This window comes from Mustelus asterias, unplaced genomic scaffold (assembly GCF_964213995.1).
Source record: "Mustelus asterias unplaced genomic scaffold, sMusAst1.hap1.1 HAP1_SCAFFOLD_122, whole genome shotgun sequence".
NCBI lineage: Eukaryota > Metazoa > Chordata > Chondrichthyes > Carcharhiniformes > Triakidae > Mustelus > Mustelus asterias.
Window position 1 is genome coordinate 789,970 of NW_027590160.1, and position 15,132 is coordinate 805,101.

The 15,132-nt window shown below is 44.1% G+C and overlaps 1 protein-coding gene across 1 annotated transcript; it reads right to left on the bottom strand.

Moving 5' to 3' along the window:
* Positions 1-806: 806 nt before the first annotated feature.
* On the bottom strand, positions 807-12,255 carry LOC144484669 (scavenger receptor cysteine-rich domain-containing protein DMBT1-like). The gene is made up of 12 exons (XM_078203132.1): positions 12,220-12,255; positions 10,997-11,081; positions 9,898-10,221; positions 7,229-7,543; positions 5,903-6,217; positions 5,293-5,607; positions 3,376-3,687; positions 1,990-2,307; positions 1,848-1,904; positions 1,439-1,750; positions 1,260-1,298; positions 807-1,069 (listed from the first exon to the last, which is right to left on the bottom strand). The coding sequence occupies exons 1-12, from the start codon at positions 12,253-12,255 to the stop codon at positions 918-920; spliced, it is 2,580 nt and encodes an 859-aa protein (XP_078059258.1). The 3' UTR covers positions 807-917.
* Positions 12,256-15,132: the final 2,877 nt, after the last annotated feature.

Sequence of the window (15,132 nt, forward strand, 5' to 3'; positions counted from 1 at the left end):
CTCTATAATCTCAACAGAGCCTGCTTTCCCACTCATCTTCGGATCCTCCGCGAATCTTGGTATGTTGCACTCTGGCCCTAATCGCAGGTCAGTTATATCGGTTGTAAACAGATGAAAACTGAAAACTGCGTCATCCGTCGTGTTACAGTCAATTTCACTCCAGAGAAGGACCCATTTATCCCGACCCTATGCTTTCTCTCACTCAATCAATCCTCTATCCAAGCCAATGTTCTGTGCCCAACCCCTGGGATCTAAGACTCTTGTCCAATGCCTTCTATAATCCAGATATGCCACATCCACGTGATTCCCATCATCCATCTCTCTGTTTAAATCCTCAAAAAACTGTAGCAAGTTTGTCAAACACAACTTGCCCTTCATAAAATCGAGCTGACCCTGGTGAATTCCGCTTTGTTTTCCATTGATCAGTTATCTCCTGCTTAATGACTGACTGCAACAACTTCCCACCACAAAGGTCAAAATAAGTGGTCTACAGTTTGCGACTTTTTGCGTCTCTCCTTTTGTGAATAAGGGTGTCAGATCAGCGTGTGTCCAATCCACTGGTATCTTTCCAGAATCTATGAAAAATTGGAATATCATAACAAATGCACCCACTATCTCTGCTGCCATCGCCTTTAATACCAGAGAGTGCCGGCCATCAGAGTTCAATTTCTTGCAATCAACGTTTTAATGTATTGCAACAAAAATAAATCCCATTCCATGTCTCATGGACTGGTGGGTGGAGGAGGAATATGAATGTAGATAACTCCCTCATTTATATGTCATATTTTACTGTTTCTCATGTGGCTTGAAATAACTTGCTGGCCAATACTCAGTTAAGTTGTTTCTGAATTGTACCCAAGTCATTCTTTGCAAAACGGCAGAGAATCCCCTCTGATGTATGAAGCAACATCCATGACTCAGCGTGGGTTCAGGGATATGATTCGAGCCTTACCATTTATTGATGATCTCCTCTGCATTACTGCCAAAAGGGCGATTAACTCACAGATTAACAGGACACCGAGTGAGATGCAGATCACCAGAGGGATGGAGGTGCTTTCATCTTCATGTCCTTGATGAAAGATTCAAGGAAGTTTTGTGAGATAAAATGTCCACAATGTTTTTAAATACTTATATGATCAGCAAACACTCAGAATGTCGTTAGAAATTGACAAAATTAAGGCAATGCCAATGTGTGACAATTATTTATCCCAATGTAAAATTAGCTGGAATAGTGATTGATATTTATTACAGAGATATACCTGAAGGTGTGGACGGAGAAGTCGGAGATAATTCCGGACCTGATGAAGACATGGTAAAAAGAGCACAATTATTTGCATTGTTGGTCAGAAAGACATCTGAAAACATGGATTATATTCATCAAAAATGGGCCGGACAACGTCGCACAGTCCCAAACGGAACCGATCAGTGGAACACTTACCGGAGCAAATCACACTGGCATCTTCCTTGTGATCACAGTCAGCTTGAGCTAATGACGAAGAAGGGCAGTCAAACAGAAAGGCTTCGCTTCCGGTGCACTTCACCTCATCCAGCCAGACAGGACCGTTACCCTGCCCAAAAGCGGCCCCTCCTGTGGCCTCGAGAGCAGAGCCACAACCCAGCTGTCTGCAGACAACACTGGCATCGTTCATATCCCAAGAATCATCACAAACCGTGCCCCCGGCTCTATTACACAATACCTCCAATCTCCCGGAGCAGTTGTTGTTACCTCCAGCCAAGCGCAAACTTTGCCCTGAATTTGTCAAAGATAATCAACAAATTATTAACCTTGATGTAGCACAAGAGAGGAATACAATCAGGTAGCTGTTTTATTAAAGTTGAGAAAGAACCTGATTCTCGCTTGCAGCCGATTGCACTGTCCTGCTCTTGCTTCGGTGTGTCTCCCCCTGTTGATAAGATAAACATGCTGACTCCATGAGCTACATCAATATTTCAAATCACACCTGCAAGCAAAATGATTGATTGTGTTACCTGAACAAACGACACCTGCATCTTCCCGATGATGACAGTTGTGTTGACCCCACGGGTCTGCCTGGCATTGCCAAAGGGTCGACTCGTGTGAAAGGCACTCGACCTCATCCAACCAAATAGGTCCGGATCCTTCTCCGAATGAGCGAGCGTCATAGTCGATGGAAACGAATGTGCCGCAACCTAACTGTTTACAGATCACTGTTCCAGCATCTCGATACAGGTTTTCAGAGCAAACTGTTCCCCAGGTCCCATTATAGAACACTTCCACTCTGCCCTCACAGCGATGCTTTCCCTTCACCAAACGCAGCTCTTTGTGCTCTGTCAAGCAAGTAATAAATAACCACATGGTTCAGTTATCAATTCTGTATCCACAGTGCACTGTGGGTATATCTATGTACATATATATATATATATATGTCTAAGTTGAGTTCACGGTTTGCCATAATTATTTCACCAAGGTCACAGAAATACAGATATAATCAAGAATAAGCAACATTGAATTTCAATCGAAATATTTGAATGATGGACCCGATTGATTGCTTGCCCTCTTTTTAGGTCAAACCAAATAAACAAACTCAGATTAAAGCAGGACAAAGTGAAAGGGGCAGCTCCCCAAAAAGGAGGGGGAAGATTGATTGCTTGCCGGAATGGTGAGAGGGCCAATGCTTTATGCTCTGTGCGCAGACTACCAGAAGAGGTTCAAAAAGTTCCCATAGTGAAAGCCCATGAAAGGCAATGGGAAACTAGGCATTCAGTATAAAAGTAAATTTAAAAAGTTTGTAAAGTTTCTCGTTACTTAAGTAGCAAAAGTTCCGGTGTGAGATTCACATGGATTGGCGCTGCGGTCGCTGCTCCTTGGGACTTTGTAATCGGCAGTAAAAATGAACGTCTTTTGTGGCAGCAAACTGGTTTGTATAGTTAATACTGAAGAGGACTGCAAAGTATGTATCAAAATGTTAATACATGGCAGGATACACATGCCAATGACAACTTAGTTTTCGTCCTGCTAAGTGGAATGGAGCGAATTTTGATGCGAAGAATAAAGTGACAGCATGCTTCTTGAGAAATAAGTGATTAAATCAAATATCTTTGCAAAATAATGTCGTTATCCGGAACATTTTACACATAACCTGATGAAACTTAAGGCTCGTGATCAGAATAGTCAGTGATATTAAGTGGAAGATGCATTTATGTCAGGAAATGAGGGATAAAGAAACATAAGGCAACACATTAGAAGTCGGCTGTCGAAATACTTTAGCAATAATTACGCCCAGAATAAAAAAAGTCAGAGAGGGATTTGACAGAAGGGTAAGCGCCGTCCTTAGGTATATCAGGAACATATCTCATGTATGAAAGTTCGAATGTAACTGAAGTTAGGACAGTTACCAGAGCACATGATCTTCACATCTTTATGATTACAGTCGTGGTTCCCCCACAATGCATGGGGACATTCCCAGAGAAATAATTCACTCCCGGAGCATTCCAGCTCATCCAACCAAATTGGGTCTGCGTCAGGTCCAGCCGATGTATGAAGAGGAAGCCGCAATGCGTGTCCACAATCCAGCTGCTTGCAAACCACGTCAGCGTCTGTCAGATCCCAGGAATCATCACAAACTGAGCCCCAGGTCCCATTGTGATAAATCTCCAGTCGGCCCGCACATCGGCTTCCACCGCCAGAGAGCCTTAACTGCTTGTGTTCTAATAGAATAATGAAAGTTTCATATTATGTTTCTTAAACATATTCATCTCGTTGCTAAATTCAAACTATTGTATAATTTCCAGCTCAATTAAAACCTGCATTTTAACTGCCGTTGACAGCGACATTAATCTATGCTCTAGAAAAAACAGTTTCTGTTCGGAGGGAAAATAAATGATGGAGAGTTTACAAATCTTCTATATATTCACATTTCCAACGGTAATATGATGCGACGGTTTTCGGTTTGGATCTGACCCACTCATTGCAGCTTGTGTTGCTTTGTTATCAATTATGTAATTGTGGTAATTAGTTCCACACAGAATGTTTTAAGCAGACATTTGCTTCTTTGTTTTTCACTGCCTCATTTTGCCATGCAAACTTCATCAGATACTTCACCAGTTCACACATATATATCGGAACAAATCAGAGGTACTGCAAATATGCAAGTCGGCTGGCAGTGACTTGACCTTTCAGACAATGTCCTTTCTTGCGAACTCACCCAAAATGTTCATCAGTTCCTTGTTATCTCAAGAATGCAGATTTCAAAACTACTCTGATGGACGCCCCTCCAATACACGTGATGCAATCAGAACTTTTCGAAACGAACCGCGCACATTTCAACTCACCAGCCGCGACCAGCGCACGCATTAACCCGCACTCGCACCCCCTCCCTCCCCAATCCTTTCCCCTGCCCCCATACTGACCAACAGCACCACCAGCCCTGGCTATTTGATCTGCATTGGACTCTCTTCCGTCAATACAAATTGGCTTCAAAATATCATGGTCATATTCAGAGATATCGATGCTCTCCACGACTGCTCACCGCTCTGCCATAGCCAGCCCCACTACCCCGAGCGATCATGAAAATCACCGCTCATGGATCCAATCCACACGGCAGCACAGTGGTTAGCACTGCTGCATTCGCAACACCAGGGACCTGGGTTTGATTCCTGGCTTGGATCACTATCTGTGTGGAATTTGTACATTCTCCCCGTGTCTGCGTGGGTTTGCTCCGGTTTCCGCCCATATTCTGAAAGACGTGCATTGACCCAAGCAGGCGGTGGACTGTGGCGACTCGGGGAATTTCACTGTAACTTCATTCCAGTGTTCATGTCAGCCTTACGTGTTACCAATAAATTGCCTTTAACTAAGATTTTGGCTTTCCTTCCCATCTGACGCTTCATGCAGCAATCCTTTCTTCATACTTATTTAACAGTCATTATGTGAGTGACTGGGACACAAGGTTGCAATCCCCTTCTTAAACGTGGCCCCCTCTCTCTCTTCGTTGTGCTGTTGAAACCCACCCCACTGATCAGCACATTAGTCCCCATTGCCGATTTGTCTTTAGTTGTGTTGGTCTCAATTTACAGAGGGAAGTTACCTGGAGATTTGTAAAGGTGTTAAATGATTTTATTAAATTGTTATTGTCATCATATTCCAAACTATTATGTTTTATTTTTCTTTCCGGGGCGTCCTGTCCTGCATCCAAGCACCAGTGTGAAATATCTCAGCTACGTGTTCCCGAGGAAGAAGTAAAGTATATTCCTCAGTTGACCAAGATTACATTTTTCCCTTTATGTTTCTGGAAAAGTGACCTGTTTATTCACCTGAGCACAGAACCCCTACGCCGATGCTGTCACTACGATTCGGGTTCAATATGAATGTGCTGCACTTTCGGAGATGCGATTCGTTTCCTTCACACCGGACATCGTTTACCCACACAGACCCTTCACCCTCTCCGTACTTAGAATTGTAAAAGGCGGCTTCCGCTTCGCCGCAGCCCAGCTGTCTGCAGGCCACGTTCGCGTCATTCAGGTCCCAGAGGCTGTCGTGCACTCTGCCCCAGCTGTGGTTGTGGTAAATCTCCACTCGCCCATCACACCGACTTCCCCCATTCATCAATCTCAGTGACCAGTTTTCATCTAGGTGAAGAAAGACATGGAGACCAGTGGTTACAGTGCAGCAAATTAACTCAAATTAATATTACCTTTCGCCAGAGCCGCTCCCCCGGTGAAGGATGTCATGAGAGGCTGCTGAGCACAGCCAGACAGGAGGCTGAACAGCCAGCGTGGCTGCTCCAGATTTGAAGCAAATACATTGATAAGCGGATGAATAATATATGTTTATGGAACTCAAGGATGGGGTAGCATTTGGGCGGTTAAATGCAGAAATATCCTCACTAATCCCAGCACCACGTGTTTTGCTTTCGGGACTCACCCGTGCAGATGACACTGGCGTCATTTTCATGTGAGCAGTTAAACTCTTCCACGGATGAAATCGGACACTCCCACAACCAGGACTCACTCCCGCGGCAGCTGTAGTTCTCCTTCCACACTGGGCCATTTCCCTTCCCAAAGGCTGCACCTCTCGGGATTTTCTCTACCACTCCACACTGAAGATGCTCACAGATCACACTGGCGTCTTCGAAAGCAAAGTAAGCATCACAGAGCGTCCCCCAGTGTTCTCCATGCAGCACTTCCACACGGCCGGAGCACCTGTCCTTTCCACCAACCAATCTCGGCCCATGATTTCCTGTTTCACGTTCAAACACAAACCCAAATAATTTATACATCGAAATTAGAAAAACACATGACAGTTTATTTTTGTAAACGGGAAAACACACTTTACATCTGCATCTACAATCATTGCCCAATATCCACAAAAGATCATATAAAACTAATGAACATTATGTGTGATGCTTTTAGGAAGGTGCTTCAACCCAAAGAGAACAGTCCATCCTGAAGAGAAAAGCTCATGTGCCATTGGCAGAATATACTGTCTTTGGAACAGGTCCAGTATACATTTTAAATAAAGTGCACGGTGTTTAAGCATTGCATGACGATGCAATTATAAAACGATATCCTCTGGAGCAATAAGCTGAGCATAAAATGGTAAGTGCACCTCCAAAATTAGACAGAATCTCGGACCGGATAATTCAGAAAATAAATGTCGTTCGAAAGATTACCGTATTATTCTGGAGGTTATGCACATTATTGACACGTTATCCATGCTTTGAAATCTCCTCTACACATTCGTACAATTTTCCACCTGAACAGCTGGATGTGAAGCATGTACTTGCAATGCCTTCACTGAGCTCATTCAATTATTTTGTTTAATGCAAGATACTTGAAATATAAAACGCTTCATTTATTCTGCTGCGCCAATAACCTCTTTAAAATGCAAACACAGTTATTGTCTGCTATAATCCATGCAGTGGGTTCATGGCTTGGGATGCAGAGTACGTCTACCCAACAGCTCCACAAATAATGTCAGATCAAATGTTTAAGAGAAGCCTATGTTTAGCCAAGGTACTAAATCAACAATAATAATCTGCTCATTTCAGACCACGAATAAAAACGCAGACATTTCTGATTTGCAAAAAAGGTGCATACTTTAAAATAATGTTTCAAAATTACAACAAATTTACAGTGAAATATGAAGGTCTGGTTAGGTATGACCATGTTAGAGAGAAAGAGAACTGTAATCTCTCCATTGCTGAAATATTAAGAATTTCTTTTCTAATATTCACAAGTCTGCACTCACCAGAACAGATCACACTGACATCGTTCCTGTGGGTGCACTCGGACCGAGTTACAGGAACAAGGGTGCAGTCCGTCAGGCCTGTCTCGCTGCCTTTACATTCAAATCTTTCGTTCCATATTAATCCAGCGCCCTCTCCAAAATAGGCCCCGCTTCTAACGGAAATAGCGACTCCGCACTGAAGCTCAGCACAGACCACTCTGGCGTCATTCCAATCCAAGTCAAGGTCACACACTGTGCCAGATTCTATATTGCTATGGATCTCCAATCTGCCGGAGCATGTGAAAGCTCCGAATACTAGTTTTGGAAATCTGTGGGCTGAATAACAACAGATCAGAATCACACTAATTATTATCAAAAAGTATTCACATCCGCTTAATTAGTTTCTATCATGATTGGTTCTGAATCTGGTTCCTCTTAGTTGCCCCTTAATCTAAAGATGTACAGTCAGGGGAATGATCGAAGTAAAAACGTGGGGTGCGACCTGGGTTAGATACTCTGTCGGTTCGACTCAACGGGCTGAATGTCCTATTTCTGCATTAAGAAATTTTATAATTAAAGATGTTTCATTAAGTTCAATAGGTGTCAACTCTTATACTCTCCAGAAGCCGTGTTCAGTCTCACAGCGATTCCTCTGGAACACTCTTCCCCATTCCTCCCTTAAATTGAACCGAGCGCTGGTTTATCTCAATAAATTCTGAGTATAATTGCCCCCTACCGCCTGGTGATGGGAAATATCACAATGTGCAACAGGCGGACCTGAATCAATAACATATGGAATTATTTGCCCAGGGACGTTCTAACTGATAGGCATCAAACGAAATTCTATATTTATTTTTCGGAGTGTTGAGAATGAACGTTCTGAAAGGACTTCAAGCAGAAATGAAACGGTGGATCCCAGCATGTCTCAATGGTGATTAGCAAACAACACTCGAGCTTTACTGAAGGTCCATGTGTACAGATCACAAAATGCAAAGGCCAGGTGCAAAACGTAATCAAAAATCCTCCTGGAATTTTAGCATTTCTATTTAGATGGCTCGACTATGAAAGGGGGGGGGGGGGGGCGGGAGAGTTTCTGCTTCAAGTTTCAAAAACTTTGGTTAGTCCATATCTGGAATGGAATCGGCAATTCAGGGAACTGCATCCGTGAAAGGATCTCCTGTTCTGGAAAATAGTCCAGTGAGAGTGTCCCAGGCTACTGGTTGCTGAGTCTGGACAACATCTCCTTCTGTCAGTTTACACTGTGTGAAATCTGCCTGAAGCTGCAGCAGCTGTAAATGTTAAAACAACTCATCTTCCTTCACTTTATTCTGGAGAAAGTATCAACTGCCGCACATTTGTTTGAAATATGACCTAATGACCAAATTGAGCCAGCACTATTCATTCAAATACAAAAGAACTCTCTCCCAATAACATTTCTGATTTCTCTCCCTGACAGATTCTAAAGGTAAACTCCTCCAAAACAAATAACACGAGGGGAAATCAGATAGGAACAGTTGGGATTCATCAGATTCAGGGTGTGAGAGGGAGAAAACTTTCCAAATAGCATCAAAAGTTTTGGGACGAGGATTTACATGACAGTTATAAAAACGACACGCTTGGAGAGACAGGAGATATCCAGCCAGTTCCCTCTCACACAAAATCAGAAAACGTTGGAACAATTCAGCAGCTGTGGCAGAATTCGTGGCGAGGGAAGAATAGAGGGAAGTTTCCAGCACGCATGAATCTCCTCCAGGCCCTTCTCATCCTCACTCCGCTCTTGGAACACGTTCAATCTGACCAGTGATTGCAGCTCTGAAAGTAGCCGCAGTGATTGGATAAGCGCTCCATGGCCTCCGCAATCAATAGTCAGTAAATGTCAAACACATGGACCGAGACACCCAGATTTAATTCAGCGACAGCCGCCAATTCCGACGGAGTGTCGCATGATCCGGACTCCCTATAAGTATAATTACGTTCACAGCCAGCCGATCAAAGCATGCCCGACCTTTTGACTCTGCACAGGCAAGGTCGGGACACATTAGCATGCCTGGGCTTCCCTCAACCACCTCCTCCCCCACGTAGTTGCCGTGTGGTTGTGTCGGTTGAGGCACTGGGAGAGGGGTGGTGCTGGAGAGCTCGAAGGGTTGGGGGATCGGGATGCCTCCGACCCTTTCTCTGGGGTTCGGACCACATTTTCATCTGAGGGGACAATTTCTGGACACTGATGCAAAAAATAGGCATTAAGAATGGAACGATTTGGAGTTAAGTTAAAATAGCAGAATAACCCAAACGCTGCGGACAGATGAATATAAACAATTGCTCAGCAGAAGCCCGATTGTTGGACAGGATTTGCTCCGTGTGGTCCTGGAATGCTTCATTATTTGTTGAATGGTGATCGGAACTGATCAGTGAGGAACCAGGAGCGAACAACTCCTCTCCTGAACATAGCTAACAGCAAGCGCTCAGCTCAAGGACACAGCTGGCCTGTGCACGGTTGTGGTCATTGTTAATCACTCTCATTGCTGTTACTTTATTATAAACTTAAATCCTGGTGTTAATGTAAGAAAACTTCTATTTTCAGAATATTGAAATTATTCACCACTCTCTTTACGACTGTGGACTGTCTCAGAAAACTTTATCCGCCCCTTCCCGGAGAGCAGGCTGTAGATGATGGACAGATTTTTTTTTACCTGAGCAAATCACACCGGCATCACTGGAGTGCGGAAAGACAGATTCACGATAGTCACCCCGTGGAAATGAGCGACAGTCCCGCAGAGCGGTCTCGCTCCCTTTGCACCGAACATATGACGTCACAATGGGTCCGGATCCTTCCCCAAAGTGAGCCCCGCCCGGTGCAGAGAGCGCGGTCCCGCAGCCCAGCTCCCCACACACAACACCGGCGTCCGGCTGGTCCCAGAAATCACCATACACGGTCCCCCACTGTCCCTTGTAGTGAATCTCCACTCTCCCAGCGCACCGACTCTGCCCATTCGCCAGTCTCAGCTTCACCGCCTCTGTAAAATACAGAAATAAACCAACAGTTATTGGCCGGCTGATACGGCAGGTCAGATCGGAATAATTTGAAACATCGAGTGTGTCCAGAACCTCAACAAACCCTGACAGAATATTCGAGATTGCAAGTGGAAGCGGGAATATAAATAGACAGTGGGAACAATCCGTGAATCAGTTGGAAGTTTGAAGCATCATTCTGCTGCATCAGGCGGGAGTGTCGATAGGCGCATAATTGATTGAATCAGTGCCAGTCAGGACTGTCATGTTCCACGGTCTATCATACTGCCTGGACTAACATCGTGAAATGTCAATCCTAGTATCGATTCGATATTGCCATCACTGTCGAAACAGGGCCGCCCTGCTGCACCGAGCTGAATTAGACAGTCAGGTAGTCTCCAGCCCTTCCAGGGGCGGAAAGATGCGGCGGGTTTTCGGCGGAACCCGAATATGTCGGTGGGGGGAGGGGCAATAGCAATTGCGCTGCGTGTCAGCGCTGGCTGGTAACTCGGGAAGTGAAAAATTATCTCCAAACGGTAGCGGGGCCGCGTTGCTTCTCACCCTGCTCCTCAGGGACCTAATTTAATGTCGTACTGAATCGAGGTGCAGCAATTAAAGATTGTGAGAAAAACATTGCAAGACCATTTTCCTTCACAACTGACAGGCAGACCCAGAATGGAAACATTGAACACAAAGACACTGAAATTGTCTCAGGATTTAACATTCAGTTGGATGGATTAGTGCAGTCAAATGTCAGATATGAACTTGGAGGGCGATTACCTGATCGGTCAGCCTGACTGTTTCCTGGTCTGCCTGAAATGAAATTTTGAAAATTAATCTTCGCTGCAACACGAGATGAATGAAACTGTCAAAACCATACATCACAATGTCAACACCGAGGATCTGTGTTATTTCTTCATGATATGATTTGCAAGGACTTGATGTTAAAAAGTTTTATTCAAATTACCACACCCGTGATATTATGGCCTATGAATATCCTGGTCTCATTCCATCTTTTTAAAATTCTTGTAACCACGTGTTACCGTATTCCCAAACTGGGAGATTTTGTGTCAGTCAAATCTCCCAATCCATTTGAGTCCCCAGTTTACATAATAGAATCAACAGGACAGTGATTCTTGTCTCCAGTTGGGTTGCTGAAATTTATGACTTGATACACAGAATAACAATGATAAAGTGACTCGAATATCTCTGCACCGCCATCCACAATACGGAGAGTGCGTCATTTTTTTCCAATGCAGACAATACTCAGTCATCCTTCTTAACTCTTCACTATCAATAGACAATATCGAACACCTTTCACTTATTTGCTCCTCGTTGCCAGAATTGTGGGAAAGCATTTCAATATTTACTCAAATTTTTCAAACTCTCGATGGTCCAACTAGAATCTCTGGACTCTCTTCATCCATTCCGTCTTTCTATCCGTGTCTAACTCCACTTTTCAGCTTTCAGTAATTCTCCCACTGAATCTTTGACCCATTTCAAGATCAAAGAACAAAGAAAAGTACAGCACAGGTACTTCGGTCCTTCACGTCGATTAGGATGATCGAACTAAAAAAAAAACCTGCTGCCCTCACTCCGTCCATATCTTTGTATTTCTTGCCTGTTCATGTACCTGTCCAGATGCCTCTTAAATGTTGCTAATATGCCTACTTCCACCACCTCCTCTGGCAGCACGTCCCAGGCACCCACTACTCTCTGTGAAGAACCTCCCTCACACATCTCAAACTTTCCCCCTCTCACCTTGAGCCTGTTCCCCCTTTCCTCCTGCATCAGGTCACTAATGACATTAACAAGCAATAAAGTAGAAGTTGCTGGCCACCATACAAGCCGCCTGATTTTCTGGACATGCCAGCCATCACCTGAAACATCTGTGTACCGTGTAGATGATACACAGCAGCAAATGACCAAAACCCATTCCACAGTTCATTCCAAAACCGCGATCTCTACCACCTAAAAGCAAAAGGACAGACATACAGCGGTACCTTGAATTTCGCATTCCCTTCTAAGTCGGACACCATGCTGAGTTGGGACTATATTGGGGTTGCTTCATTCTCTTGTGAGCTCAATCCGTAACGCCACTATGCTTGCATCAGTGTATCATATACTGCAGCCAGTCAGGGAAAAAAAGGCTCAGAGACATATTCCTGAATACATCTGGGGACAGGCAACAAATGCTGCATTGTCAGGGACACTGCCCTCACAAAAATAGTATAATAATAAGAGTGCAACAGCCGTGTCGGAATGTGGGATGTTAACTTTGTTTGAAAGAGATATAGAGACATGGAAAGTTTGGTACTGTAAAATGTAGGCCCATTTAAGATCATAATACGCCATTGGTACAAAACAGTCAGGGAACAAATATATCTCCTCATGACTGAGTCGATCGATCTGTTAAACTGTGGGACCTAACACATAACAAATAAATATCAGCTTTACGTGTGGAATTAATTACGTAACATTGTATTTGTCGTTGAAAACCACCGTTAAACTCTGGTACCATTTAGCTCACAGCACAAGACAGATTATGAGTCGCTGGTGGAACCATAATTTCCAAACGTATGGCCATACCAAATTAACTCTTGCCTGAAGAGAAGAAATCGCATTTAGAATATAAGCAGGCACGTGTCCAATCTTTGCGAGAGAAGGTGATATATTTCTGAGGTCTGGAGGCCGAAGCTAACTGTACAAAATCGTTCAAAACATTTTCCAAGGAAACGGTGGAATTCGCCAATAGAAACATAGAAAAATAGAAACACTACAGCACAAAACAGGCCCTTCAGCCCCACAAGTTGTGCCGAACATATCCCTACATTTGAGGCCTACATATAACCCTCCATCCTATTAAGTCCCATGTACTCATCCAGGAGTCTCTTAAAAAACCCTATTGAATTTGCCTCCACCAGCACCGACGACAGCCGATTCCACTCGCCCACCACCCTCTGTGTGAAAAACTTCCCCCTAAAATTTCCCCTGTACCTACCCCCCAGCACCTTAAACCTGTGTCCTCTCATAGCAGCCATTTCCACCCTGGGAAAAAGCCTCTGAGAGTCCACCCGATCTATGCCTCTCAACATCTTATATACCTCTGTTAGGTCTCCTCTCATCCTACGTCTCTCCAAGGAGAAAAAACCGAGGTCCCTCAGCCTACCCTCATAAGGCATGCCACTCAATCCAGGCAACATCCTTGTAAATCTCCTCTACACCCTTTCAATCTTTTCCACATCCTTCCTGTAATGAGGCGACCAGAACTGAGCCCGCAGTACATCCACCCAGGTCCTTCTCCTCTGTGAAAACCGAGGGAAGATACTCATTAAGCACCTCTGCCATTTCTACTGGTTCTGTACAGACTTTCCCGCCTTCACCTTTTATAGGCCCTATTCCTTCACATCTCATCCTTTTACTCTTCACATATTTATAGATCACCTTAGGGTTTTCCTTAATCCTACCTGCCAAGGCCTTCTCGTGACCCCTTCTGGCTCTCCTAATTTCCTTCTTTAGTCCCTTCCTACAAGCCATATACTCATCTAGATCCCTATCTTCGCCAAGCTCTCGGAACCTTTTGTACGCTTTCCATTTCTTCTCGACTAGGTCCCGCACAGCTTTCGTGCACCACGGTTCCTTTAACCTACCAATTCCTCCCTGTCTGCTCGGAACGTTGTCCTGTAGAACTCGAGACAGACATTCCTTGAAAAACTGCCACCTCTCTTCAGTACATTTCCCCAAGAATACCTCCTTCCAATTTACTCCTCTAATTTGCTGCCTTCTGCCTTCATGTTTCCCCTTACTCCATATAAATGCTTTCCTAGCTTGCCTGATCCTCTCTTTTTCGAATGCAAGCATAAAGGAGATAGAGTTATGATCGCTATCCCCAAGATGCTCTCCCACTGAGAGATCTGACACCTCTCCAGGTTCATTGGTCAGTATCAGATCAAGTAAAACCTCTCCTCTTGTCGGCTTGTCCACATGCTGTGTCAGGAAACCCTCCTGAACACACCTAACGGACTCCTCCCCATCCAATCCCCTTACCCTAGGGATATTCCAATCTATGTTTGGGAAATTAAAGTTTCCCATCACAACAACTCTGCTATTATTGCAACCCTCCAGGATCTGTTTCCCTATCTGCTCCTCCACCTCCCAGTTACAATTGGGCGGCCTATAGAAAACTCCCAGCAAAGTGATCGACCCCTTCCCACTCCAAACTTCCACCCACAGAGACTCTGTAGACAATCCCTCCACAGTATACTCCTTCTCTACAGCTTTTGGTTCCCTGCAATCTAGAATCAGTAACAGGTTTTCACATCTCTACAATCTCGAATGAGTAACAGGTTTTCACATCTCATTAAATGCAACAGAGAGCTTAATGGATATTGAGAGTATCTGGGAAGAGGTTGACAAATATCCAGTGACTGGTACAGAATACTGATGTTAATGTTTGGTTAGAAAGCTTTGTTGTGATTTCTGAAGTTCATTGTCTCCAAGAGGAATCAGAAATACCCATGCAGCAAATTCGCGGAAGAAGTCAGATTTTTCACTTCCCTATTATTTCACTCGTGCCACTGATATCAAGTATATTGCTCAATAAACCGGTTAAAGCAATGTTGGTCCCACCTCGATTTAATATTTAACTTTTCAGTATTTACAGCAATGTCCACTTCTCCAACTCAAAATAATCTGTTTAACAAAAGGCAGCTCACTGTACCACACGACGAGCATTCAGCTCTTCCACTGAGAAGCATCAATCCCAAATGTGTGCACGCATTCCATCGGCAGTAATTATAACTTTTACTGTTATTCCACAAGCAGTTCATTGACTTAGATTCCATTCTGCAATGTATGCTCTTCCACCTGTGGCGACGGTCTACACCCAGACTGCGCTGTTTAACTAGAATTTCAAT